At 45.1% G+C, this 26,877-nt stretch overlaps 1 protein-coding gene and 1 long non-coding RNA gene across 2 annotated transcripts; both read right to left on the bottom strand.

The window, feature by feature from the left end:
- Window positions 1–7,095: 7,095 nt before the first annotated feature.
- LOC141027738 (uncharacterized) lies at window positions 7,096–10,199 on the bottom strand. The gene is made up of 3 exons (XR_012189587.1): window positions 9,372–10,199; window positions 7,847–8,065; window positions 7,096–7,335 (listed from the first exon to the last, which is right to left on the bottom strand). It is a non-coding gene; the product is annotated as an uncharacterized lncRNA (long non-coding RNA).
- Window positions 10,200–12,675: 2,476 nt separating this feature from the next.
- LOC109774749 (uncharacterized) lies at window positions 12,676–14,088 on the bottom strand. The gene is made up of 3 exons (XM_020333512.4): window positions 13,783–14,088; window positions 13,474–13,602; window positions 12,676–13,255 (listed from the first exon to the last, which is right to left on the bottom strand). The coding sequence occupies exons 1-3, from the start codon at window positions 14,011–14,013 to the stop codon at window positions 12,959–12,961; spliced, it is 657 nt and encodes a 218-aa protein (XP_020189101.3). The 5' UTR covers window positions 14,014–14,088; the 3' UTR covers window positions 12,676–12,958.
- Between the last annotated feature and the right edge of the window lie 12,789 nt (window positions 14,089–26,877).

The following is a 26,877-nucleotide window of genomic DNA, read 5'->3' as shown; positions in this document are numbered from 1 at the left end:
TAGCTACTTTATTTTAATTAGTAAGAAAATTAATAGAGTTTATTTTTAGTAAATGCTTAGTTGAATTAATAGAACTAGTTGAATTAATAAAAGTAGTTGAATTAGTTGAATTAATAGAACTACTAAGTGTTTAATGTTTCATCTATATGAACATAGGAAATGTCGTCTGACAACGAAAAAGATTTCATTATATGCGAACACTGTGAAGACCAGCGAGGCCTGTGCGACAGAAATTTCCTTGTTGATGATAGGCGCTTCAGCATCAAACTGGATGAGACCTTCGAAGTGGATACAGTAAGTCACAACGACAATTTTAAATTTCCTCGTAATTAAGCATGACTTATGCTTCATTTGCTTCAACTTATAATTTTAAATTTTCACTATTTTACTAGCGCATCCCCTGCCATGCAAGAATTTTTGTCTTCGATAAGATAGGTTTCAGTGCTATGGATGATATGGAGGTAAAGAGAGTTTACTTGAAGACCGAGCATGGTATACTTTCAACGTCAAATTATACAATGCAGACACATACACCCATTTTGAATGCAAAACTTGGCAAGCACTATGCAAGGCTTATGCATTTGAGCCTGATATGGTTATCACCTTTGATATTCGTCCGGAAGATGATATTGAAGGTAATAGAGACATCTGGGTCGATGTGCAGACACCTCCAGTTCTACCATTATGTGAGTTTCTCAACCATATTTATGTCTTCAAAATTGTTTATTCAAAAATAGTTGACAACTAATTTCTATTGTCAGCTTATTTTGGTTCAAGCAAACATGTCCGGCGCTTGGTAGACAGGACCTACTACTGTCCGGAGCTGAACTAAACTGCGAGGAGATAAGTCATTATGTTTCATAGCTTGAGGATCTTCATACTGTTAAGACAATTTTTTTCTGCACTTAGAAATGTTAGTACTCAAAACGTGCGACCAATAGTGATCGTATTGAACTACGGTCACATCTATTTATGAAAGATGGTAAGATTTTTACTATTTGTCCTCAGTGCATCTTTTGCATACATTATTTTTTTGCTAAACTTTCATTGCTAAGTGTATTAATTACTATACGATGTTCTTCAACAGGGACTCCCGATGACAGTTGTGCCTCAGTGGATCGAGACTAAAGGTCAAATGTCAATGGTTAGCTTACGGCCAAGATATCCTACATTGCACATGAGTGCATTCGGGATTTCTAAAAGCGATGAATGCTTAATAGTGAAAGATTGGAGCAAAATTGTTAACGATCCCAGAGAAGTACTAGGGGGCAGCAATGAGAAGCGCAGCCCACAATTAGGAGACAGGTTCATCTGCATGCTCCAGTATGATGAATCAGGAGAGCTATACATGTTCTATGCTATTTTACCTGAGAGAGAGCAGCAGTAGTGATTTAGCTAGTTCATGCTCTTAGTACTTTTGTCCTCTCATGTCCGTGTTCTACGTCCTGAAGTTAATCTCAAAGGGTGATTTGCTTTTGTGGTGTTATGAACGCTTATAATATGATGACCATGTTGAACTCGATGATATCTTTGCTTCTGGTACAAGTGAATGTTCTTTAAGCTAGTGTTGGTGCTGATTAGATAGCGGTAATGACTATGATGATTAAACAGTGGTAATGACGACTATGATGATTTTTAGCTAACTAGTTTGCTGTTGTTGATGATATGATGCAAGAGTTTTTATATTAATATGATGATGATGATGAGTTATTATATCATTTATAAAAGAAACCGCAGATTAGTTTCAGCTGGATGGAGTATACTATGGGTGATCAAGTATAATATGGATATGGCATATATATACTTGATCACTTAGTTAGGATCCACATGCATCCAGTCGAAACTAATCTGTGGTACTTTCACCTAATGATTTAACAACTAAAATAATCACAAAATTAAATTAAAAACACAAAATTAAAGGAAAAATAAAAATAATACCAAAACACCCCCAAATATTTAGTACCGGTTGGTGTTACCAACCGGTACTAATGTCCTGCACACACCCGGGCTGGCTCGTGCCACGTGGTGGCACTTTAGCACCGGTTCGTGATGAACCGGTACTAAGGGGGACCTTTAGTCCCCACTCTTTAGTGCCGGTTGTGGAACCAGCACTAAAGGCCCTTACGAACCGGCGCTAAAGCCCGGTTCTGCACTAGTGTCAACAAGCCAAATTATGTGGCCTATGCTAGCCAAATTTTGGCTATATTAAGAAAAAAAATTAAGCTAGCAAAACTTTGATTAGCTATTAACACTGAGATATAAAGTTTGGGAATGAGAAGATACATCTCTTTTTATTCATTTTGATAATAAGTATTTTCGGACGAAGGGAATACACAACCACCAATCAACAACGTGCATCAAAGCTGATCATTATTTTTTCTTATTTCCCTTCCTTGCATTTTATCCAATTATATCCGCTGTATATATTATAAGCAATTCCTTCCTTCCTTTCTTATTATCTGGCTGAAATCATTTTATTTCCCTTCCTTGCATTCTATGCATGTCGTGCTCTTTCCTTCCTTGCTTACTGCTCCTTCATTTGGACTGCTTTCCTTTCTTTTCTTACTCTGTCACAAGAACTCAATTCCTTTCTTTCCTTATTTCTCTCACACGTTGGCATCTTATTTCCTTCCTTTCTTTATATGCATGTCGTCCTCTTTCCTTCCTTCGTTTATTTATTCCCGAGATAGCTCCTTGATACATAGAAGATCAAAGGCGTATATAAATTGAGTGGATTAGACGAAAGAAGGCGAGGTGGGACTATTTAATAGAAAGAACAATTTTAGGCCCCGTTTGATAGCTCAGTTTTTTCTAAGTATTTTGATAATACTGTAGTATTTGAGATTACCATGGTTTTAATTACTATGAGGTGTTTGGTTGCCACAAAAAACTATGATTTTAATACTGTAGTATTTGCAAAACTGTAGTATTTTCTCTGTTTTTAAAAAAGAACCCTGAACCTCTTTTTTCTAAACTGAGCTGGTGAAAGAAACGCCTCGTCGTCATCTTCCTCCTTGCTCCAAGCCGCTGTCACCTCCTCCTTCATCCTCATGTTACTTCTACTCGACGACCTTGTTCGGTTGAATCTTGTCCGTGAACTCCTTCGCTCAACCTTTGCCTCTGATGTGCTGTCGTGGTGCACTGTCTAATAGCTTTTTTTTGCGGGTCCACTGTCTAATAGCTGATCGCCAGTACGTCATACACTCTCCGTGCCGGTACTAATCCCTGCCTCCTGTCGTTTCCCCCTCCAGCCCGGTCACGCTAGCCGTGAGGAACGGAGCGAGCAGGTCCTATTGGACTGCTGGTGGAGCTTGCTACCCAGGCATGCAGCTGCAAAGCTGAGCTGCTGTAGCTGTTGTTTGCGATGTTTGTCCATCGGTGCCGGCTACAACACACGGGTATCCATACCATATACCCAACTAGCTCTTGCTCGAGTGACTGTAACTAGTTAGGAACAGACGTGCTTGTAATAGCTATCAGCCGGCTAGCTAGCTACTTTTACGTTGCTGCATAAAGCACTAGCCAAACAGGATGTAGTATTCAGAATACTACACAATACTTTGGTATGTCAAAAACTGTGGTATCTTGTACCCACGGACTAAAATACTACAGTTTTCAATACTTTGGTTTTTGTAATACCTTGCTATCAAACACAGCCTTATCTACAGAAAATACTGGGATAGCTCAGTTGGTTGCAACGATTGATCTGTGAGAGGGAGGTCGCAAGTTCAATTCTCTACAAGAGCAAATATTTTTACCTTGCCTTATGTGGGCCTTCTTTCTTGGGCCACAGCACCAAGTTGGGCCATGAAGCCCATTGTGCGTACGCGCTGGGCGTGTAACTCGGATCGAAGCGACGGCCAAATTTACGTATTATGACATGAGAAGAAAGCGTAGTATTGTGACGGTGAACCCAACAAAGTCAATCCGTGCTTTATTATTACTACCATAAATGCCCGCGTTGCAACGGGAGAAGAAAAAAACCATACTTCCTAAACCCAATAGCTCAAGACTCCCTCTCCTCCTCCTCCCATGACCGACTGCCAGACATGTCCTCCTCCTCCCACGACCGACTGCCAGACATGGTGACATTAGTAAACTCTTTGAAATCTTCCACACTACCACATGAGAAACAACATGAAAAGATGTGTTGTGCAAAAACATAATCGTGAAAGGAATTCATAAGTGTAATCTAGGTGTGTGCAATTTAAATCACAAAAAAATCTACCTGATCGCGAGTATCTCTTCACGTATTTGTTGGCGTTGCTTAGTGATGCGGTGATGCCCCAAAAATATCACACTATAATAAAAATAGTGAAGTCTTGGTACAACATTCTTGCTTCACTACGGAGGCAACAAAGATTTCCATGAACCAGTGTGGGCTAGGTTTTGGGACCGGGTAGCATAGCACTATTTGTGTCCAATGATATTAGAAGCATTTTTTGCGGGGTAATGATATTAGAAGCATTTTTTGCGGGGCAATGATATTAGGAGCATTGTACAAAGATCCTCTGTCAGTGGCTAATAGAACAAAGTAAAGTGCGGAGTTTGTGTCGCACACAGCAGGGAGTCCGACTTCTTGTGCTTTGGTGATCAACATTATTTTTATTAGGAGGATTGTAAGAGTTTGTGACGGGGGCTAGCTGGTCGAGCAGAAAAATTAAGAGCAAATATTTGTTCTGTTCTCGGAAAATATTGTACATGGCCAACATAGAATGAATCCTGTTTATTGTGATTTAGACATAGTATTTTTTTGCGCATGTTAAACAATTCCAACAAATTTTCTTTTGAGTTATAATTTGACGTCAACAATTCAGATATAAAAAGTAGTTCAACTTAATTTGGCATTGCTACTATACCGATGGAGGGAGACTTTAGTGCCATTTGGAGACCCTCCCTATCTTTCCTTTTTTAGTTTTCTGTATTTTCCTTCCTTACCTTAATTATGGGACAGCTTCAACTTTCCATTTTTCCTCTGTCTAGACATGAAATCCCCGCCCTCTTTCCTTCCTTATTCTGTCAAGAGACATGAACTCCCTCCCTCTTTCCTTCTTTATTTTTCTCTCTTTCCTTCCTTATCCTTATTATGGAAGGACTTATTTCCTTCTATATTGTTTCCCGAGATGGCTCCTTGATACCAAGAAAATTCGAAGATGTATATAAATTACAAAGATTGGGTTTAAGAGAGCGGTATGGGACTATTTAAAAGGTGAATCAACTGTCTAAATATAATATACCGTGATTTTTTTTTTGAGGAAAATACACAGGCGGCTGAAAATCCTCCTGATGTGATAGACTAAGAGGGTAATCCTTGTTACTCTAAACATATGATGGGCCAGCTGACTTGGACGCTCGATCTGTGCACTTTTCTCACAACCCGTGTTCGAGTCCTCAAAATGGCAACTTTTTTTGTGTGGCCGTTTTTGAAAGAAGTGATTTAAAAAAGGATGACGGAGAACACATGCATGACTTTAGCCCAGTTGGTTGTACACGTTGAGATGAAACGGCAGGTCATGAGTTCGATCCCCATGAAAATCAACTAATTTTTGCTGCTGCTCCTCTACAATCTCGGCCCATATGCAAGGGCAAAGTCGTTGCTCACAATCTCGGCCCATGTGGGGCAAAGCCCATGACGGATAGAAAAACGTAATTTGTCGAATCTATACCGATGGCAACATTAGTACCACCTCGCGCATATATTTTAAATTCAAACTGAAAGTGTAAATTTACGGGAGGAAGCGTATTGTGACGGTGAACCCGACAAAGTCAATCCGTGCTTTATTATTAGGGATAGATAGGGAGAGATTAGGAAAAGATATATATCATAGTAGATGAACTCAGTTGTGCTTAAATTGCTACGGGACCAACAAGAAGGTAGTACAGATTCTTAAAAACGAAGGCAAATTTGACGAAAGAGGAAATTAAACAAGGGAGTGGATAATAATGTAAAATTTATTCTTGAGCAAACAGATAAGCACAACGGGGTGGCCTTCTAGCTCATCAGGGGGCGCATGGTTGGGCGTCTGAAGTCAGCTGCCATATGGCGTTGTCTGTGTCTGATGACCCGGAGTAGATCCCGACCTCTGTTCCGACTTTTACGCTGCCGTCCAGGCCGTTGAGGTGAAAATCTGTCTTCTTGTTGTTCTTGGTGACAAACAGTTTGTAAAAGCGTTCGGTACGTGTGGGATCCATCGACGTGGGCTGCTCCGGCATCCACAGCTCCTCGCGTGCTTTTTGCTGCCAGTTCTGTATCCTCTCCAGCTCCCACGGGTAGCTAGGGCGGGCTGTACAGTTCCACCTGGGGGTTGGTACGTGTTTCATCAGGCAGTCGTCACTTGGTTAGGCAAGATGTTAATCAAAAACAACATGTAAGATGTATACTACTAACACTATTGCTATCAGTAAATACTACTCCATGTGTCTCATAATATAGGATGTTATTATACGACTCTAATAACATCTTATATAGGGTCGCGCTATTCGTCACCCTGGGTGAGGAATTCTTATTCCTCACCCCAGCCTATCCCACATCCAGAGTTTTGAAACATAAGAAATAAAAACAGGTGAGGTAAGATTACTATGGGGAGGAAGAAACCATTCCTCAGCCGTATAAAAGGGAGAGAGGTAATCTTACATTATGCATGGCACTAAGCTACGTCCTGTGAGAAACTGTTATGGCGCTGCCATAAGAAACAAAGGTTGTGACGTAAATTTCCCTCATGCATGCTAAGTAAGTTATGGCGCTTACTAAGTCTGCGCACCCGAACCACTGCCGTAAGAGACAGTAAGCTCGCACGGTAACTTTACCTCCGCATCGAACTACCTCTATGTGCACGAGCTGCATCACATGATACTCCGTTCCTTTAAAAATATCTTTTTCTGCTCCTAGAGAAACAACGAGATAGTGATGCATTCAATTTGTGTTTTCTCCTTTTCGCTCAATAGTTTCATCTAGATTTGGTGTGATGGCAATCTCAGTTGTAATCTTTCTGGAGGTACCATTTCTGGAATTGCGTCCTCAGTTACACAAAATATTTTTATTTGAATGGCATTCCTAAGAGAACCTTATTGTTAACCTATAAACACACCATCACCTTTTAATCTGGGGAGTAGTATTATCTTTAAGGGCCTGAGGCTGAACTTTATTTAAACATTGAAGAATTTACATATCAGCTCAAAGAAAACAGAGCTAGAATTTACAGGGTCAGCTCTCAAGAAAAACAGAACTGGAACTCTATACATTGCCTCAGATAGCACACTGATTACACGACCCTCCAGGGAGAACCCTATACTCCAATACACTCACAGCAAGGAGAAAAAAGCAGGAACATGATTCTGAAAGAAAATGAAACTGGTTAGTAGAAAGCAAGGCTGCAGCTATTCTGCCATCTATAGACACTCCACAATACAGGCAAATGCAACTAATTTTATTTGTTCTAAGCAGGCGATTAGGTGCGCAGAAGGATGCATGGCACATCATTTATCAAAAATATGTTTTCTTCGAGAAGCCCAACTGATTTGCTCTGTGCCTTTGAGAGCTGTTGAACAGCAACATCAAATGGAAGAGTAGCCTCCGGAAGTCATGCGTTGCAACTCAATAGGAACAAAACATTATTCCTGGGATAAACTCCCAGAAAGAATTTGGAAGCAAAATCAAATTTCCTTTACTCGCTAATTTTGGTCTACACAAGAGATCAATTAAACCAATATACTGTATTTTTTCTGTTCTTTATCAGGCCTTCATTGGCATGTCTACATGAACCAACAAGAAGCACATTTGGAAACGGGCTGCTAGTAGTGCTTGTTTGCTAAAGAAATGTTAAGCATGATTCAGGAATAAAATCACCTTTTTAATTGCTCTAAACCTCAATTTTAGAGCGTGGAATAGTTGCCCACTCCGCCATTCCCCGCTGCAGTCAGCGAGTCACCTCCTCTATGCTTGCCCATTGGTGGTTGATTTCAGGGCCACGTTGGGGTTCCGGTCACCTTCCGTGGCCTCTGTCCGCAATCTGCCAGATGTCGCTCACCTCGCCACGACATTCTTCATGTTTTGTTGCTGGTGCATCTGGAGGCATCGCAACGACGTCGTGTTCGTAAGAAAATGGAGAGTATTCCTAAGAAAATCAAATTACATATAGGAAAAGGAAGATTGCTACACAACTTCACAAAAGGAAGACTAAGAAGAATCAACGATATGAAGGAAAGCTGTATCTTTTCTATTCCATGGATAGTTCAAACTTTTCAGACCCTCTTCAATTCAGAATGGAAAGGCCATGCCACCAACCGGAGCCAGCCATGTGCTTCCCAAAAAGACAAATAATTGTGAACCAACATTTTGGAACTATTGACTTGATTATAGCTATCGGCATACTGCCAGGGTGAAAAAAGGTAATGATCAATAGCAGACTGGATAAGCTATCAGCGTACTGCCGGGATGAAAAATGGAAATGATCAATAGCAGACTGGATAAGTAATTTATGCAAAGGCATGCATATAACCATGTAGATGAATCAATATTAAACGGACGAAAAAGAAAAGCATGTCAATGTCACTATGCCAGTGTTACAAATGTATTAAGTCACATAGTAGAAATTGAATATACTTGAATGGACAGCTTTGCAAGATAGGAAAATGGGTTGAAGTTGAACAAAATCAATTCCTTACAGTATACATGAATCTAATGTAAAAATGATATGTCGATCTTCCGTATAGAATCCATGGTTACGATTTGTTTCAATAATGTGCCAAGTTAGATGGTAAATCTGCAAGCTTCGACGGAATGTAGAAACTTGGCAGATATGATTTTGTTTCAATGACAAAAGGCTGATGTATGTGTTAAATTTTCATAGCAACTAGCGGCATGTTAAGAAAGAAGAAGAAATAATCATTATCTCATGATAGATCAGAAAGTATGCCTTAGAGACATGCAGAAGAAGAGCCAATTTTTTAAAAAAAATTGTACATGATAATTTGGATAGATAGTCATCCTACATGCCAACGCTGTATTGAAGTGAAGGAGCATCTTTAGAACATGAAATTTGAGCGATAAATAAGGCAAACACTTATAATTGGAACTGAAAAATGTGTACCTCACAAGCATGCTGAACGTATCCCTGAATAAAACAGAAAGTATTCATCTAAATTGCACACAAAATCAGCATAGAGATATGAAGAGAACTAGCAAGCCCATAACATAGATTTGTTGGCAGGATTAACCTTACGTATCGAAATTTGATGTCAGGAGATGAATTTCTGAAACAACTAACTGCAAATGCTAGGTTTGCTCGCCACATAACCCCGAATGGAAAACAGTAACAAAACCTGAACCAAAAAAAGCCTAGCAGGACTCAGGATTTAGCACGCCACCGTACCCTGACGTTGAAGCCCACTAGTGTGCTCCGCCCACCATATAACCACCAACAGCAGTGCCGAGGCCGGCCGGCGCTTGCTGATGCCGCCCGTCGAGCCGGCCGCAGGCACCCAAAGCTTGAAAACCTTTGGGTAAAACAAAAACAGTCTTAGAAATTTTCCTAGAAAGGAACGGCTTAAAGATTCACGTACACCTAAAGCATACATCTTCTTCTGCTCCTAGATTTCTTGGCAGAATTTGAATTATTGGTTTGCCTGATAAATTCACAAAACATAAAGCTAGCATCACCGATATAAATCTTATCTTAAGAATAGCATAAAACAAACAAAAATCGGAAGGTGAATATTCTTTAGTTGAAGAAATATTGCTCGTATGTATGCGCAAATTTTGATTAACACAAATTTACAGAGAATTAGCATTGTCAGCTAGGTACAGGCTGATTCTTTATGTACATCACTACTAACATTCAATCAAGTCAGAACCATCATTTTTTTACTTCAGGATGAAAATTCGTGAAATTTAGACAAAACCAAATCAGAGAGAGGATTCACATGTCCCGTGAAAACAAAAGTTGATCTCAGCTAGATGGAAGTCTGATACTCTACTGTTGTCCTTTTTCTCCGCAGCCTTGAGCTCCTCCTCTTCTTCTATGTCATCCACACGGCCTTCATATCCTCTGCTATGATCTCCACCTCCTCCTAGAATTGATCCCACCGCCAGGAGCCCTTCTCCAGCATTACCTCCATCACCCGAGCTTCTCATTTTCCTTTCCTTTCCTTTCCTTGGTCTTCTTCCTCTTTCCCAGCACCGCTCCCAAAAACCAATAACCCTAATCCCAGAAATTCAGAAGTTCATGGAGGAGGATACGGGAAGAGATGAGGAGGGGGGTCTTACTGATGATAATACCGTCGACGGTGAAGAGGGACGCCGGAGAACGCCGTCGTCCTGCCGAGCTCGCCCAGATCTTGCACCGCCCACGGCGCCTCCGAGTCGCTACCGCATGAGAGAGGTAAGGGAAGTACTCCACGCGCAAGAGAGGTAGTCCTCGCCGCCGGGTCGTCCGTCCGGCGCCGTCGCTGCCGCCGCCGCCGCCGCAATGACGAGATGTGAGGGGCCGGAGGGAGATAGGAACGGACTGGAGGAGTGGGCTAGTTTTTTTTTTCCTTCTGACATACACCTTCTGTGAACTGCCTGACGGAGGGATCGTGACCGTGATGACCTGCAACGTCACTACATTCACCAGCGAGAATGGCTTAAGCTCAAACTTTCCGTTGAACAAGGTGGAGTCGGTGTACACAACGAACCATTTCTGCACAAACATGCATGCAACGTTGACAGTCGTCAATACGGGCTACATATACATATATACTTCGCATGAACGCGTTTGTATATTCATGAGCTAACTACTAGCAGTAGATGGACCACCCGCAAAGAAAGAAAAAAAAAAACAGCAGCATATGCGTAGATGGATAGGGTCTGGTGGGTCGGACCCCAGACTGGTCTGGTGGGTCAGACTGAGGACCCCTTGCCAACCCGGGCCACATCGGGCAAACCATGGCGTATAAACAAAAGGTTCCAGAAGACTTGGTGTACACGACAAGATGCTGGATCCGTGGAGGAATCTGCCTCCCCGTACATAACCGACTAGGTTCTTGTACCCTAGGACCCCCAGTACCTATATAAGCCAAGGGGCCTGACTCATAGACAAAATAAAAAAAAATCTCTTGATAGATACTTGTACCTTATACTTACTCCAACGTAATAAACAAAAGCAGGATCTATGGTATTATCTCCTTGGAGGGCTCGAACCTAGGTAAAACCCTGTCTCTTAGTTATCCTCCTTTCATGACAAGTAGCTTAGGATCCCCTGTCTCGAGATCTGTCAATTTAGGTTCCGTCACAAAGTATGTTTACCGTCGGAATGCTTATCTTCCTCTAAATCTAGATGAAGCAGCCATTCGCCTTCAGAAAAGAAGATACCAAATTGCTTCTTTCAAAAGACTAAAATAAACACTTTGCATAGGTGGAAGCATATCATGAGCGCTTAGAGAAAACTACACAGAGGAATAATTTCGTACACTTGGAAGCATCACTTAGCACACATGGAGTTCAAAAGGCAACGACATATCATGAGTGCTCAGAGAAAACTACAAAGAGGAATAATTCCGTACACTTGGAAGCATAACTTAGCATACATGGAGTCCAACAAGCGACCTCGGGTGCCATTGTCAAACATCGCTTTTTGAACTCCATGTGTGCTACGTTATGCTTCCAAGTGTACGAAATTATTCCTCTCTTTAGTTTTCTCTGAGCGCTCATGATATGCTTCCACATATGCAAAGTGTTTATTTTAGTCTTTTGTGTTTAAAGACACAAGAGTTCAAACATATCAAGATCAACTATGGTGATGGTAATATATGGCAACTGTTTGAACATTAGCCTTAGGACCAAACTAAAGTGAGTATTGTCATGTCTCTAAAATTCAAGAAAATCCTTCACGCATTTTTCATCAATGCATAAGCTAGCGATTATATCCAGTATTAGCAAGAACCTGTATAAAGAAATACATCAATCTTACTTGAATATATGTTAAGAGGATGAAACTAAACATTGTTATTTGGATTATCTGGCTCACTGAACAAACTATCGCTTATTTTATTACCTACTATGTGCAAAACTATTTGGACTGACCTTATGAGTTTTCATTAAGTTTGTCTTGAAAACTATTTTCATAGCTTATTTGTTAGGTGCTTGTTTGCCAATTCAGTCCAGATAGCTGAACTCCTGACCAACAAGTAGTGGAGGAGGCGCGACGAGGTGTGCAGCGTTGGTTGGTGGACAAGCGCCATGCATGTAATAGTTGTGGCGACCAAAGGAAGAAGAGGTAGGGCGAGACGCGATAGTCACTGAAACAAGAAATAGTGCTACCGACTAAAGCTTTGCTGACGTATGTGATAATTTTTTATCAATAATGATTTTCAAAGGATTTTGATTATCGATAATTTTTTAGGGGAGCTTGATTGCTGATAAAATTCTTGATTGTTGGAAGCAAGTGTAAGGCAATATTTGTCACAACGTAGTCATAAGCCACATCCATGATATGCTTCCGTAAAAAGAAAAAAAAAACAGCATGATATGCCCATGCCCGTGAATGTTATGATCAATATTTCTAAACATATTCTTTTTCTTCCATGGCAACATATGCAGGGAGTATATAAAATACAAATGGGGTAGGAACAAGCAGAACGACGAGAGAACATGAAAAATAATAATATCATAGCTGAACTCCCGACCAACAAGAAAAATTCTTAAATAATAATATCGTAGCTGAACTCAGTTGTGCTTCAGTACATTGCTACTGGACCAACAGGCAAGAACAATTCTTTACGGAAATTGGCAATGGTAATATCATGGATGAACTGGGACACTGGGTTGTGCTTACATTGCTACAGGACCAACAAGAAGGTACAGTTCTTAAAAACGAAGGCAAATTTGACGAACGCAGGAAATTAAACAAGGGAGTGGATAATAATGTAAAATTTATTCTTCAGCAAACACATAAGCACAATGGGGTGGTCTTCTAGCTCATCAGGGGGCACAGAGGGCGGTGTCTGAAGTCAGCTGCCATAGGGCGTTCTCTGTATTTGATGCTCCAGAATAGATCCCGACCTCCGTTCCGACTTTTACGCCGCCCCCGAGGCCGTTGAGGTGAAAAGCTGTCTTCTCATTGTTTTTGGTAGCAAACAGTCTGTAAAAGCCTTCGGTACGTGTGGGCTCCGGCGACTTGGGTTGCTCCGGCGTCCACAGCTCCTCGCGTGCATTTTGCAGCCAGTTCTGCAACCTCTGCAGCTCCCACGGGGAGCTAGGCGGGCTGTACAGTTCCACCTGAGGGTTGGTACGTGTTTCATCAGGCAGTCGTCACTTGGTCAGGCAAGATGTTAATCAAACAACATTTAACACGTGTACTACTAACACTATTGTTAGCAGTAAATACTACTCTCTCCGTCTCATAATATAAGATGTTATTAACGGAGGGAAGTACATTCGTGTGTGTGTGTATATATATATATATATATTGGTTATCAAGTTGGCTCGATCGCTACCTTCTGTGAACTGCCTGATGGGATCGTGACCGTGATGACCTGAAGCGTCTGTGCATTCACCAGGGAGAAGGGCTTAAGCTCAAACTTTCCGTTGAACAAGGTGGAGTCGGTGTACACAACGTACCATTTCTGCACAAACATGCATGCAACTTTGACAGTAAATACGGGCTATATATACATATATACTTAGCATGAACGCGTTTTTATATTCATGAGCTAACTAGCAGTAGATGGAGCACCCGCAAAAAATAAAAAATAAATAAATAAGAGCAGCATATGCGTAGATGGATCGGGTTAGAGGAGCCTTGCCTGTGACCAGTCACTGCACTTGGCGTTTGCGAGGACAACCTTGCCGCCGACTATGGCCACGTTCAGCGCGGCGTCCTGCCTGCAGTATATCCTCACCGGCGATGGCACGGAACCTTGAGGAAAGAAGTTGGCAAGGAGTAGTCTCTGGAAGCTCGTAAGTTCAGTTTGCGCGGCGCCGAGCGCAACGCACATGAGCAAGGTCGCCCATACCAAGCCTGCAGCTGCGGCCATTACCGTTGGCGCGCGTATAAAGAAGAGAGAACTAGCGTTGGTTGATCTCGTGTGCTTTGGGTGGTGTCTTCTAAGGGGCTCACCACCCTCCCTTTTATAGATGCACCTACGTACGTACGTATCCCAACGGCTCATGCATGCATCCATGCAGCCCAAGCATTTCTTGGACAACTCAAGCAAGCCCCCATCGGGTGGCCTGGGCCATGTGACCATTGATTAAAGTCGCCGCACAAAGGAAATCGCGTCAGAGAGATTTGCAACGATAGTTTAGCCATGAATGGCGCGATCTCCCGCGATACAGGAGTACAACCCGAGCATTTCAAGGCCATTTTACAGACGACAGGCAATACCAAAGATAAACATAATGAACTGGGTCATCGATTGTTTGCGCTGATTCCAATTCACTAAGAGCATCTCGAGCCGTTGGCCTCTCAGGAGGCGCTAAAAATCACCCTCGGGGGCGCACCGGCGCAAACTTGCTGGGGGCGTGATGCCCCCAGTCGTGGCGCCCACGTTTTTTTTTGAAAACTAAAATCCTGCACAAACACGGCGCAAATTCAACCAAACTTCGGCGAGTTCATACATATTTAAAATATTTTACAAAAAAAGAAAGAAAACGCTACTAGGCCCGCCGTCTCCCTCGCCGCTCCTCGCCGCCCGCCGCCCTTGAAGGAGGAGGCTGTAGAACTGTGTATAGTCGCCGCCGTCGTCGTCGTCGTCGCCTCCTCCGCGGCTGCCGTCCCTGCTGCACCCCTCCCCAGGTTGGCGCGGCGGGTTGGACGGTCCGGGGGCGTCCTCGTCCCTGTCGAGGATCACCACGCCGTGCTCGTCCTCGCGCCCACGCTTGCGGACGGCTATCTCCTCCAGGGCCCGGCGCTGCCGGACCATCTCGTCGCGGAGGTAGTCGTCCCGCGCCTACCGTAGGGCCTCCTCATCGGAGAAACCGCGCCGGGCTATCTCCTCGTACTCCGCGGGGAGGCCGGGCTCCGGCTTCGACCTGACGAGGACGAGGCGGCAGAGGTGGGGGGGGGAGTCGTCGATGCGGACGCCAGAGCTGCGGGTGCGCTAGCTGACAGGCGTGTCCTGGGGCTCCGGCTTGACGGGGCAGAGGCAGGGAGAGCCGGACGAGCGGCCGGACGAGGAGGAGGACGCCCCCGGGTCCATGCGCCTCGGCGTCCACGAGCTCCCACATCGGCGAAAGAAGGACGGGGGAGCGCGGTACTCCAGTCTGGGCGTGTTGCCGCCCTCGATGTACTTGAGGACGACCTCCAGCGTGCGGCCGGGCACGCCCCACCATCGGCGGCGGCCTTCGGAGTTGAGCCTCCCGGAGGGCACGACGCCGTTGGTGGCCTCGAGCTGCTCGGCGTGGGGGCGACGGAAGTAGGGCTCCCACAGCGGGCTGTCGGGGACGTACCGTGGACCTTCCCTCGCCGCCCGCGGCAGAGAGGCGCGGATACGCGCGATCTCCGCACGCCGCGCTGCCCCGGGTGGGGGTGGTGGCACCGGGACCCCGCCGGCGCTGATCCTCCACGCCCCGGGCACCCGCATGTCCGGCGGGACCGGGTACTCGGCCTCGTAGAGGAGCCGAGCTTCGTCCTCGTGAAGGTGTCGGCGGTCGAAGCCGTTCGCCGCCGCGCCATCGCCTGGGAAGCGCTCGGCCATGGTTGAACTGGAGAAGGCGAGAGGAGAGGGGAGGAACGGCGGTGGAACGGGGCGTCGGCGGTGGAGAGTCTGTGCTTCACCGGCGTGCTGGGGGGACGGCTTATATAGGCGGAGGCGCCGCGCGTACGCGTGGCCGCCGTGTGTACGCGTGGCGGGCGAGGGGCGCGCGGCGTCCCGTCTTCACTGCGTCACCCGTCAGGCATCAATGGAGGAGGCTGACCGGCGCGGCAGCGCGCGGCAGCTTTGGCATTGATTCCGCCGCGGGAACCGAGGCGATGAGGACGACGAGGCGGCGAGAAGAGCCGAGTCGCTGCCAAGGAGGGCCCACCGATTTTCGCGCCAAAAACGATTCGTCCGGCGCCCCCCAGCGCGCCGGGTTCGGCCTGGGTCCACCGGCGCCAATTTCGGCCCGAGTCGGCGAAAACTGGGCCTTTCGGGGCGCGACTGGGCCGACCTGGGGGACCTTGTTGGGGGCGCGGCTGGAGATGCTCTAAGAATTAAGTTACTACTGTACTAGATATGATGTAAAGCCAACTCACAGTACTGTGTTAATAATGCTAGGGCCGAAAGGGAACATGGTGAGAAGAGAAAGGAAACAAATATTTTATGGTATCTTGTTTAGTATTGATGAGAAATCAATAGAGATTTTCGAAGGTGTTTAACCTGACAAGAGGAGATCCAAAGGAAAATTGCCGTGAGATCTAACGACCGACCTCATGAGCAATTGAGTGCCATTGCATACCATGCATCCCTGCGTGCAAGCACGATGAATAGTTGACTCACTCTAAATTAAACTTCGTTTATCTAGGAAAGTAATAGCGTGGCACATCTCTCGAGCCAAAATACACGCCTAGCCTAACGGGGTACGATCTGATCTGATACGTTGTCACGCTAAAAAACTATCCATGCCTTCCATTAGGTTTGACTGCGTTGAGTTTAAAAATAAAAGCGTGCAACACGCACGGTGAAGAAAATAGAGAAGGCAGAATCAAGTTCTGCGGGCCGGCGAGGGCTCAGGCGCGTTGGCGACGGGGCGCGCCGGCGAGGGCTCAGGGGGCGACGGCAGGAGCTGCTTCCCCCGGTGGTCGCGCGAGGGGCCGTTCGGGGCACGCCTATGGTGGCCGTGGTCGATCTGTTTCAGATCTGACCGCCGGTGCCTCGGGCGGCGCGGGGATCTCGGGGCGGCGGCCTCGATTGGTGCCGCACGGTGCGGCCTGCCTGGCGGGCGGCACCCGCGGGTGCAGATGGGGGGCCTTCCATGGCTGTGTGGGCGGCGTGGAGGCGGCGGCGCTACGGCGGCTCCTCGATGGCCGCCCGGAGTTCCATGGGAGGCGTCGTCTCCGACTCGATCTACTCCGGTTCGCGCTGGCTACAGTAGCGACTACGGTCGATGCAATATTGCCTGGACGGATCTGGCGGGTGGGTATGGATCCGGGGAAAACTCCAGGCCGGCGTGGCGGCCGCACCAAAGTCGACGCCCTCGGCGCCAATTACCTTCCTGGAGGCTTCGGTGTGGATCATACGCCCCCCACCTCTGCCATGAGCGCAGGCGAAAGCCTCTGTTCCTCTGTTTAGGCGACGATGGCACTTTGGTATCGTGTTCCTTCCTGAAGGCGTCGGCCGAGGACTGCTCAGGGTGGTGGATTTGCTGGTAGTTCGGAGTCGACGCGAGATGGCATGTAGGTGGAGCGGTGTGGCATCAACAGTATCATCGACGGTGGGTCTCGACGGCATGGCGTAGTGGAGTCTCGTCATCCGAGGCGCGGAGATGGACTCGCGCAGGAGGAGGAAGTTGTCTGGCGTCGTGGTGGCATCGACGGTAGCTAAACCGTGCAAGGTAGATGCAACAGTACAGCTCTCAAGATGGCAGGTGGCTGCGGCGGCCTCATACCGGCAGGCGTCCTGGTTGAGGAGTGCACCGGACTGGTAGGTGCCCCATACCCGGCAGGCGTCCTGGTTGGGACCTCGGGTCTTAGATGTTTAGGTTTGGCTGCGATGTCTGTTTGGTATTAGGCACAGACTATCAGCGCCCCTTCATCAATTGGATAGGTGTAGCGACAGTTGTTGCTTAGACGGTGGCTTTAGTCTTGCTGTTGTATGACTTTGTAATGTCTTGTGAAAATAATTAATAAAGTGACCGTATGCATCACCCAGATGCAGAGGCCGAGGGTTATCCTTCTTTTCTAAAAAAAATCTGCGGGCCGTGAGGAAGCTTTCTCTTCCCAACAGACGTACTGTAACCTCTCTGTAACCGTTTAAAAACAGTCCATATATACTACCTGTATGATGACATTGTCTACTATAATGTATAGCACCCGAAAGCAGTACCCGTAAAATAAAAGCATCCGAAAGCAATGGTAGGATAATTTTACAACATTAAATGATGAAAAATCAAAATCTACAAGATGGCACAGTGTTTGAATAATTTCAAACCTAACTCATAATACTAGTAGTATCCATAAGGCTAGTCATAGTGGGAGTAACTTAGCGAGTAACACATCGCACTCCAAGAATTTTTTGTTTATGTGGCAAGTAGTTAATGAGAAGTAGTAACATAACATGTTACTGTAATATAGCGCTTTCCAATACAAGATGAGTCTACAAGCTAATAAATGAAGCCATCTATGACACTATTACTATGTTACTTTGTACTATGAATGTAGTAACTTAGACTAGTCTCATATGATGACACTAGTATAAGTTACTAGTGTCATATGATGACACTAGTATAAGTTACTACCCACGATAAGAGTAACATAGGTGGTAACATCACACATCTTTAGGCAAAATAGATGATGTGACGAGTAATTAATGAGGAAAGAGAGGCATGTAGTAACATACTAGTTATTGTAACATCACACATATCAAGACAAGATGAGTCTACAACCTAATAAATGAAGTGTTGCATGACATCACGTATATGTTACTTCCCACTATAGAGGTAGTAACATAGATAGTAACCTATGCATGTTACTAGTCTAAGTTACTATCCATTGTGATACTCCAGTGGATGTCGACTATTGCAATGGTAACATTAAATGATGAAAAATCCAGTGGAGTACTTACTGTGTTAATTAATACTGCTACGGCCGCTGAAGACGGAAAGGTCAGGAACTTTGTGAGAAAGAAAGGAAACATATAATTGCATGGTATTTCGTTTAGAATTCATGACAAATCAATAGAGATTTTAGAAGGTGTTAAGAAAAAGGGTTTCCCCGCTTTATATTATAAAGCAAACACCCGATACATTCAGCTTGCTGGGGCCGAAAAGCCCAAAAGAAAAACAAGAAGAAAAAAGAGAAATAAATGCCGACACCGGCAGATCAACGAAGAAAGGAAGACCGGCAACCGCTGCACCCTCCGAAGAAGTACCACCACGCTTCCAGCATCCCGAAGCGCCGCGCACCAAGCAATACCTTCAAGAAGGAATGCGACGATGCCGCCACTGTTGCCCGAACAAGTTCTAGGGTTTCCCCGGTACGCGAGGGATAGTGGGGAAGGGATATACCCGATGCCCCTCAGGAAGGTCCGACGGCGCCCACAGGCGTCATCGCATCGGTGTCGACAGGCCGACAGGGATTTCTCCCGATCCACAACCACCACCACCACTCCAGACACTTCGTAGTGCACCACCCACGCAGCCGCCCACCAGCATGTGTCACCACGGTTACCGGACCACCCTCGCCGTCTCTCTGGGGCTGCCAACACGAGGCCTGGAGAGGGAAAGGAGATAACGGCCACGAGAGCGGGCACTACTCGACCGGTGGGAGGGAACAGCCTCCATCGCAAGAGCGAAGCCGACCGGACGCGGCGACGAGGACTTGCCGGGCCCTATGGCCCGGCCGGCCCACGTGGGCCCGGACAGTCCCTGTCACCACGCTGCAACACGCCGACCAACGAAGTACTCGCCGCCGCCTCGCCACTGTCACCAGGAAGCGACGCCGCCGAGCGCCGTGCCACCGGCCCGACCCAACCCAGACGGGGCCCAAACGGGCCCAGATCTGGGCTCGGTGGGCGCCGCCGGCCAACAGCGCCACCATGCCGCCCCACGACCAACGGTCGTGCCGCCGCGTCGAGGGCCACCGTGGCATGCAGCAGCGCCGCCGCCTTGCCACACCACCGCCGGCCACCACCGCCCGAGCAGGAGGGACAACGCGCGAGGAAGGACGGGCCCGCCGCCGCCGGCAGCGGCGGGGGGAGGGAGGAGCGAGGGGAGCACGGAGGAGAGACGGGTCGAGGCCCCCGGTCGCCCCGCTCGGGGAGGCGACGCGGGGGTTACAGGAGAGGGAGGGGGAGGGAGGGGAGGAGGTGGGGGGACGGGGAGGGCAAGCGGCGGCGCGGGAAACCCTAGGGGAGCCGCTCCTCTCGCCCGCCCCGTTCTAGTCCCACCCTTTTAGGAGGTGTTTAACCTGAGAAGTGGAGATCCAAAGGCGTGAGATGTAAGGACCAACCTCTTGTGCAGTTGAGTACCATTGCATACCATGCATGCGTACGTGGAATAGTTGACTCACTCAAAATTAAATTTAGTTTGTCTAGGAAAGTACACATCTCAAGGCAAAATACTCACCTAATGAATGGGATACGATCTGATCTGATTTGACGTTATGCTAAAAGAAACTACTGTATCACACATGCCATGAGGTTTGACTGCGTTGAGTTTAACTAAAGGCATGCAGCAGGGAAGGGAAAACAGAGAAGGCAGAATCAAGTTCTACAGGCCATGAGGAAGCTTCCTCTTTGCCAACAGACGCAGTGTAGCCATTTTGCCTCTGTGATTGCACTGTATTGAAAAAATGTTTAAACCGAAGTCCCCCCCCCCCCCCCCCCCCACCCCCTCCAAAAAAAATTGTTTAACGAAAAAATATAGTTCATACTAGATGCATGATGAGGCCTTCAGTACACTAGTGTAGAGTGTAGACACATCCTATGCAAACTGTTTTTACCGCCTTTCGATGACACAATTTTAAACCGTCGTCTTGTAACGTATGCAATAGGGGGTCCATACCATATGACCTAGATATCATCGGCGATAGCACCATTGGTCACACACGCTGAGCAAAAGTGCTCGTGTGCGTTTGGGAAAGCTATCACAAACAATTATACGGGCAAGTCGTGTGCGATGTGCTTAACATCCCACACAATGGTTCTCAAACAAAATTTTGCGTTGGTATAGTGCATCACACACAATTTTTGGCAAAAACACGAGTGTGATAGGTAGAGCCATCACAGAGGCTTTTCCTCAGTTAAGCATTTTTGTTATTCGAGTATATCACACACGATGCTTACAAGAAAGTGGTATAACATAGGGCTATCCACCACACTTGTTGGAAATATTTGTGCAAGATGGCGTAATGCAAGCGGTTGTAAGGGTAACATCATGTGTGTGGTTGTTCTTTGATCCCACACACGTATTTTGTACAAACTGCGTTGTCTGTGGAGATCACCCATGAAGGTTTGTGAGTACCTGTCTGCAATATAAAAACCCAATAAGGGGACTAATTAGCCTATTATTTGTAATACCTTTAGTAAGCTAATTGACATTTCATATCAAACACACAATATATTTCATACTCGTATAATGGTCACCGTGATTTCAGTATTGACATACATCACGGTACAATATCATATAGCTAGTTCTACACTCGGTTACACCATATAGTTAGTTCAGCGCCAATTAAACAACAACAACAAGTTTCACATGCAACATCTAAAATCTTTGGAAAGTAGCATCATAGAGGGCAAATAGACAGATGAGTCTCATCTGGAAAACTGTTGAAGCGGAAGGCGAATGTTGAGCCTTCAAGGATGTTGAAGGTCCTTGCAACTTTAGGCCAATGCTTCTGGATGATTGCCCGCCCATCTTTAGTCCAATTGAGGAAGACTTCAATATTGTACCGTTGTTGTTGTATGAATACCTTCCTCGCCTCTTGTCACATCCCTAGCCTGGTAATGCACCTAGGCTAGCATTTCCATGTTGCATCATGTTTAAATTTATCTTAAACTTGAAATGGGTAATGATCAAACCCTAGCATTAAATCAGATCAACTAGGTCGAACATCAAATTGTATCAATGAACCCAAAATGCCCTTCATCTATATCCATCATTTTTGGCATAAGATGAAAAGTACAACAAAAATGATACATATTTTTAAGGATTTATTTAGGGATTTAATTTAACCACCAAATATTTGAATTGGAACTATAAATGACTATAAATAGTTTTATTGTTCCAAAAAATGAATTTTTTTGTGGGGCTGTAGAATATTCCATTTATTCCACACAATAATTTTCAAAATCAACAAATCTGATATGGTTTGAAAATCACATCAAAAACAGAGTTAGAAAAAAGAAAACAGAAAGAATTAAATAAAAGAACGAGAGAGACAGAGAAACTTACTCAGGCCAGTAGGCTGGGCGCGTGCCCAACGCGCGCTTCAACTCCTACTAGGGCTGCGGTGAGTGGCATTCTCCATGGCTTCCACCTGGAGGAGGCAACAACATGGCGGCGGCGGTGCCTATACAATAGTGTCGGGTTCACGGTGACAATCTTATTCCGTCGGTGCATCGCGGCGGGGCATTGCAGGTTGACGCTTTGGCCTCAGTGGTGGGGCAATAGTGGCGAAACATGCCACAGGGAGCTGACGGAGGTGGATCGAAGGTACCGCCTATCACCGCGTGACTGGAGGTGCCGGCTACCATAAGGGATCGCCCTGTCCACTATGGAAAACAGCTAGTTTGCTGTTAGGCTTCTACATACGGCAAAGACAGTATTACAGACGGCAATATTTTTGCCGCCAGATGGTTGACGGCAAAGTGTGTCGGCAAAGCCTAATTGGCAAAGAATACTTTGTCATCAGCTTTTCATCGGGCAGACAGCAAAGATTTTTCCGTAAGTCAACTATAGATTTACAGTCTGCCTTAAAAATAACAGACGGCAAAGAAAAGTGTCGTTGTTGTCAGCAAGAATTTGTCTTTGCCGTCATCCTCAAAAATCACAGACGACAAAGAATTTTGTTTATTAAAATAACCTAAACCAATAGAGTGAGGCGTTTTGGCTCCCAGGATCATCTGCACCTGTGCTGAGTAAAAAAATCAAAACAAATACTAGAAAAATTCAAAAACTTTCAAAAAAAATTGGCATTGTAGATAATTAGGTGCGTGATGTCCGCCCCAAATTTCAAATCATTTGGACATCTGAGTAGCTCTCGGCAAAAAAGACAAATTTGGGGTCTGTTAAATAGTGTATTGTTCATATATTGTTCTGACCCAATTTGTCTTTTTTGCTGAGAGCTACTCAAATGTCCAAATGCTCTGAAATATGGAGCGCACCTCACGCACCAAATTATCTACCTTCCATAAAAAATTGGATTTTTAATTGTTTTAATTTTTTTATAAATTGTTTCTTGACCGGGTGCGGATGAGCCTGGGCTCAGAATTGGATATTCGGAACCAATAGTCCAAGTGCACAGCACAACAATGAGAACACCACACCACAGTATACATCAACACTTTGTTCCAAGAATCTATGATGACGAACAAATTTCACAATACAAAATTACTCTATTTACACAGAGTACATCATCACTTGCTGATGGAGGTGGATCGGAGGTACCACCTATCACCGGGTGACCGGAGGTGCCGGCTACCACAAGGGATCGCCCCGTCTGGATCTGGAGTTGCCAGATCTAATGGGGTGGCGCCCAGCCCTCTCGGTAGTGCTGGCTGGTAGATGGCATGTGGTGTGGGTTGGCCACCAATGGAGGGGTTGGACTTGTTCCCCTCGGGGATTGGTTGCTCCCCGCATGTGCTCTTGTCCCCCTTTGCGCTCGTCAAGGCAGTGTCTTATGGATTGGTTTGCTGGCAACCGTGTGAGGATCTCGGGGCGGCAGCATCGGATGGCGGGCTGCATGGGTGACTTTTCGGCAGGCTCCATGGTGGAGGTGGTGGCTCCATCTCTTGGTCTTGTTGGCCGCAAGGGGTGTAGTGAAGGGAGGTTCTAGCATGCTTTGGTGGTGCCCAGATCTGGTGTGGATGGGCTGGCCCTCATTGTGGTGGTTACCGTGGTACCCCTTAGTGGTATAAGCAAGTTTCTGAGCAAAAGCTTCATGCTCTTTGGCGCCCATGACGGTGGCGCCCATGGGTTCCTCTTGCTTACTGAAGTCGTCATCGAGGGTCTCGTCCTTGTGTGAGGGCTCCGGGTGAAAGCATTTGTCCGTTTTCTCGAAATTGGCAGCGATGATGCTTCGTGATGTCACCCTCCTAGGGGTGTCGTCGTGGAGCTCAAGTGTCGTCAAATTAGGCCTCGGCGAGGTGTTAGGCTAGTTATAGGCTTTTGTGTTGTATCTTTTGATCTGCTTGGTAAGAGGGCCTCCTCACCACATTGTATCGTTCACACGTGTACTTTGGTGTGTTACTTTATACTAGCAAAACGGCAGGAGAAAAAAATCATAACCTCTGATGGTCATGCTCATATTTTGATGCATCACCGAGGTACACAAGCATCCTCATTTTTGTGAAAATCATGAACAAATTTTGAAATTCATGAACATTTTTTAAAACTCATAAAATATATGAAATCATTAACATTTTCAAATTCGTGGACATTTTTACAGATTTTCAAACATTTTCTACAATGATGGACATTTTTCGGATTCATGAACATTTTATAATATTGCAACGTTTTTTAAGAACTATGAACATTTAAAAAAATCTTGAATAGACGAACATTTTCTGGAAATTGGTGGAACCATTTTGAAATTTATGAACATTTTTCTTGCTTTAACGAATACTTTTTGAAATACATGATCATTTTTTCAATCATCGAACATTTTATGAATAAATAAACGTTTTTGTAAGTCACAAACAGTTTTCAAATTTGTAGGATTTTTTCAATTCATGAATATTTTTTATTAGATTATTTTTGTTCTATTTCATTAAAATATTTTAATACAGTAACTTTATTAGAAAAAACATGAACATTTTATAAATTTCGGAACATTTGTTTTAAAAATTATGAACATTTTTTTGAAGATGCGAATATTTTCTGATTCCAGAAAAATGTATGAATTATTAAACATTTTATTTTAAAATTCTCATTTAAAAAAAAATCGGATTTGCTCTCCTATGATAGATTTTAATCCTCTGATCCTAGTCTTGGTTTTAAAATCTATCATAGGAGAGCAAATCAAATACAATCACGATGTACTCTCAATCAATCAATAGCATTGATTTCTTTTCCAAGAAAAACATTTGGTAGGTGAGTCTTAGGCACTAAGTTAGCAGTATTAAACTCTCTTTTGTCATCAGGGCACATGAGGTGCGAACACCAGCTAATAATCACAATAATGCACCAATGTTTATTGGACGTTGGCGAAGAGTAATATCCATTGTAGCATCTCAGAGAGTCAGTCCCATGTGCAACTGCAGAAACGGGCCAATCAGGAGGGAGAGCCTTCGAATAATTGCATATGGTCAAGCTACATCGTACACGCTCACATGTTAGCAAGATAGCAGCTTCATGCTATAGCAGACTGGGAATCTGGGATCAAAGCATATTCTGTACAAAGAGACTGATAGATATAGTAATACAGGCCAAATTGCTTCCTTGCATTTGCCGGTTGAGCTCAGGGCAGATGAGGCGGTGAGTGATTATTTGTACGGTGCGCTGGCCTGTCCGCTTCCAATTCGCCGCTGCCCAGTCTCGAAAGATTTATCCACTGCGGCCCTTTTTATTTCTCAATTATGTGCTTTCTTTTCGGTTTATCTTATCAAAATGTGCTGGTGGTTTTGAATGTTAGGATTCAGTAGGCAGCTTGAATACCTGGACATGGGTATCTGACCATTTTACGATATTTGGACTTGAGCCATCAACCTGCCAAGTTTCTGATTTTTATTTTTTTCTTGCTTGGCTGGAAATCCTGCAGGTACTGCAAACACATGTGTCATCAGGAAATTGTTCTGAAGGTGGATTTGTGATCATCCTTCAAATGATTCGGGGGTGATTCATGTACAGGCTGATGCGTGCAATTGTGGATGAAAGGTTGCACTTGCACCCCACAGTGCTCTGCATCATTAACTTGGTGCAGTGAGGAGACCAATTTAATCCTATGATTCTAGTTCTGATTTAAAAATTGATCATCAGACAACAAGCCCAATAGAATCATGTGACACTCTCAGTCAATCAACAGCGAATTTTTTTTCTTTTCCCAAGAAAAACATTGTCACTCACAATCATACACTTGATTATGTGTGCCTTCGCTCACAATAATGCTTCTTATTTATTGGACATTGACAAAGAGTAATATCCATTGTAGGATTTGGAGAGTCTTGACCATGTGCAACTGCAGGAATGAGCAGCCATACAAAAATGGACCAATCAGGTGGAGAACCTTCAATAATTGCAGGTACATATACTAGTACATGTTAGTCTTAGACATATTATTCTGTCACGTTGTATTCTGTACAAAGGCGCCTACTTGTGTATCAAGTCGGTTTAGTTAGGAGGTTAGGCTAGATAGGAGAGGTTCCTGTTTAATCTCCTATTCTCTCTTATCTCTCCAACTGTAATATCTCTCGTTGTTGCCATAGGCTCGACCGACCCTTGTAATCTCCCTGATCAATCAATATAAGCAACGCAGGTCTCCATGTTGAGGAGATTGAGACACTTCACAACTTCTTTCATGGTATACAGAGCAGGCCTTTTCCATAGCATCTAGCGCATCCTCTCCATCCTCTTTGATCCCTGAACCACCACGTCCCAGCCATGTCCACCTCCACCGCCGCCGTCTTCTCTGGCCTCAACTACAATATCTCTAAGCCTCTCACCCGGACAAACTACGTTCTCTGGTGAGCCCAAGCACGATCCCAGATATTAGGCGCCGGCTTGTATGGCTATATCAATCAATCCATCGAAGAACCTCCCAAACAATCTCCACCAAAGATAAAGATGGCAAGGATCAAGTAGTCTCCAATCCTGCCTATACCCCTTGGCTAGTCCAAGATCAACAAATCGTAGCATACCTTCTCCGCAATATGTCAAAAGAGGTACTTGTTCAAGTGGCCTCGCTTGAGTCATCGCATGCAATCTGGGCTGCGTTGGCAAATATGTTCTCTGCAGTATCATTATCCCGTGTCAACAATATCCGATCTGCCCTTGATGACTCACAAGTATAGGGGGATCTATCATAGTCCTTTCAATAAGAG

This window comes from Aegilops tauschii, chromosome 7 (assembly GCF_002575655.3).
Source record: "Aegilops tauschii subsp. strangulata cultivar AL8/78 chromosome 7, Aet v6.0, whole genome shotgun sequence".
Classification (NCBI taxonomy): domain Eukaryota; kingdom Viridiplantae; phylum Streptophyta; class Magnoliopsida; order Poales; family Poaceae; genus Aegilops; species Aegilops tauschii.
Note: the sequence above shows the minus strand (reverse complement) of the source record. Positions and strands in the feature narration are given on the sequence as shown.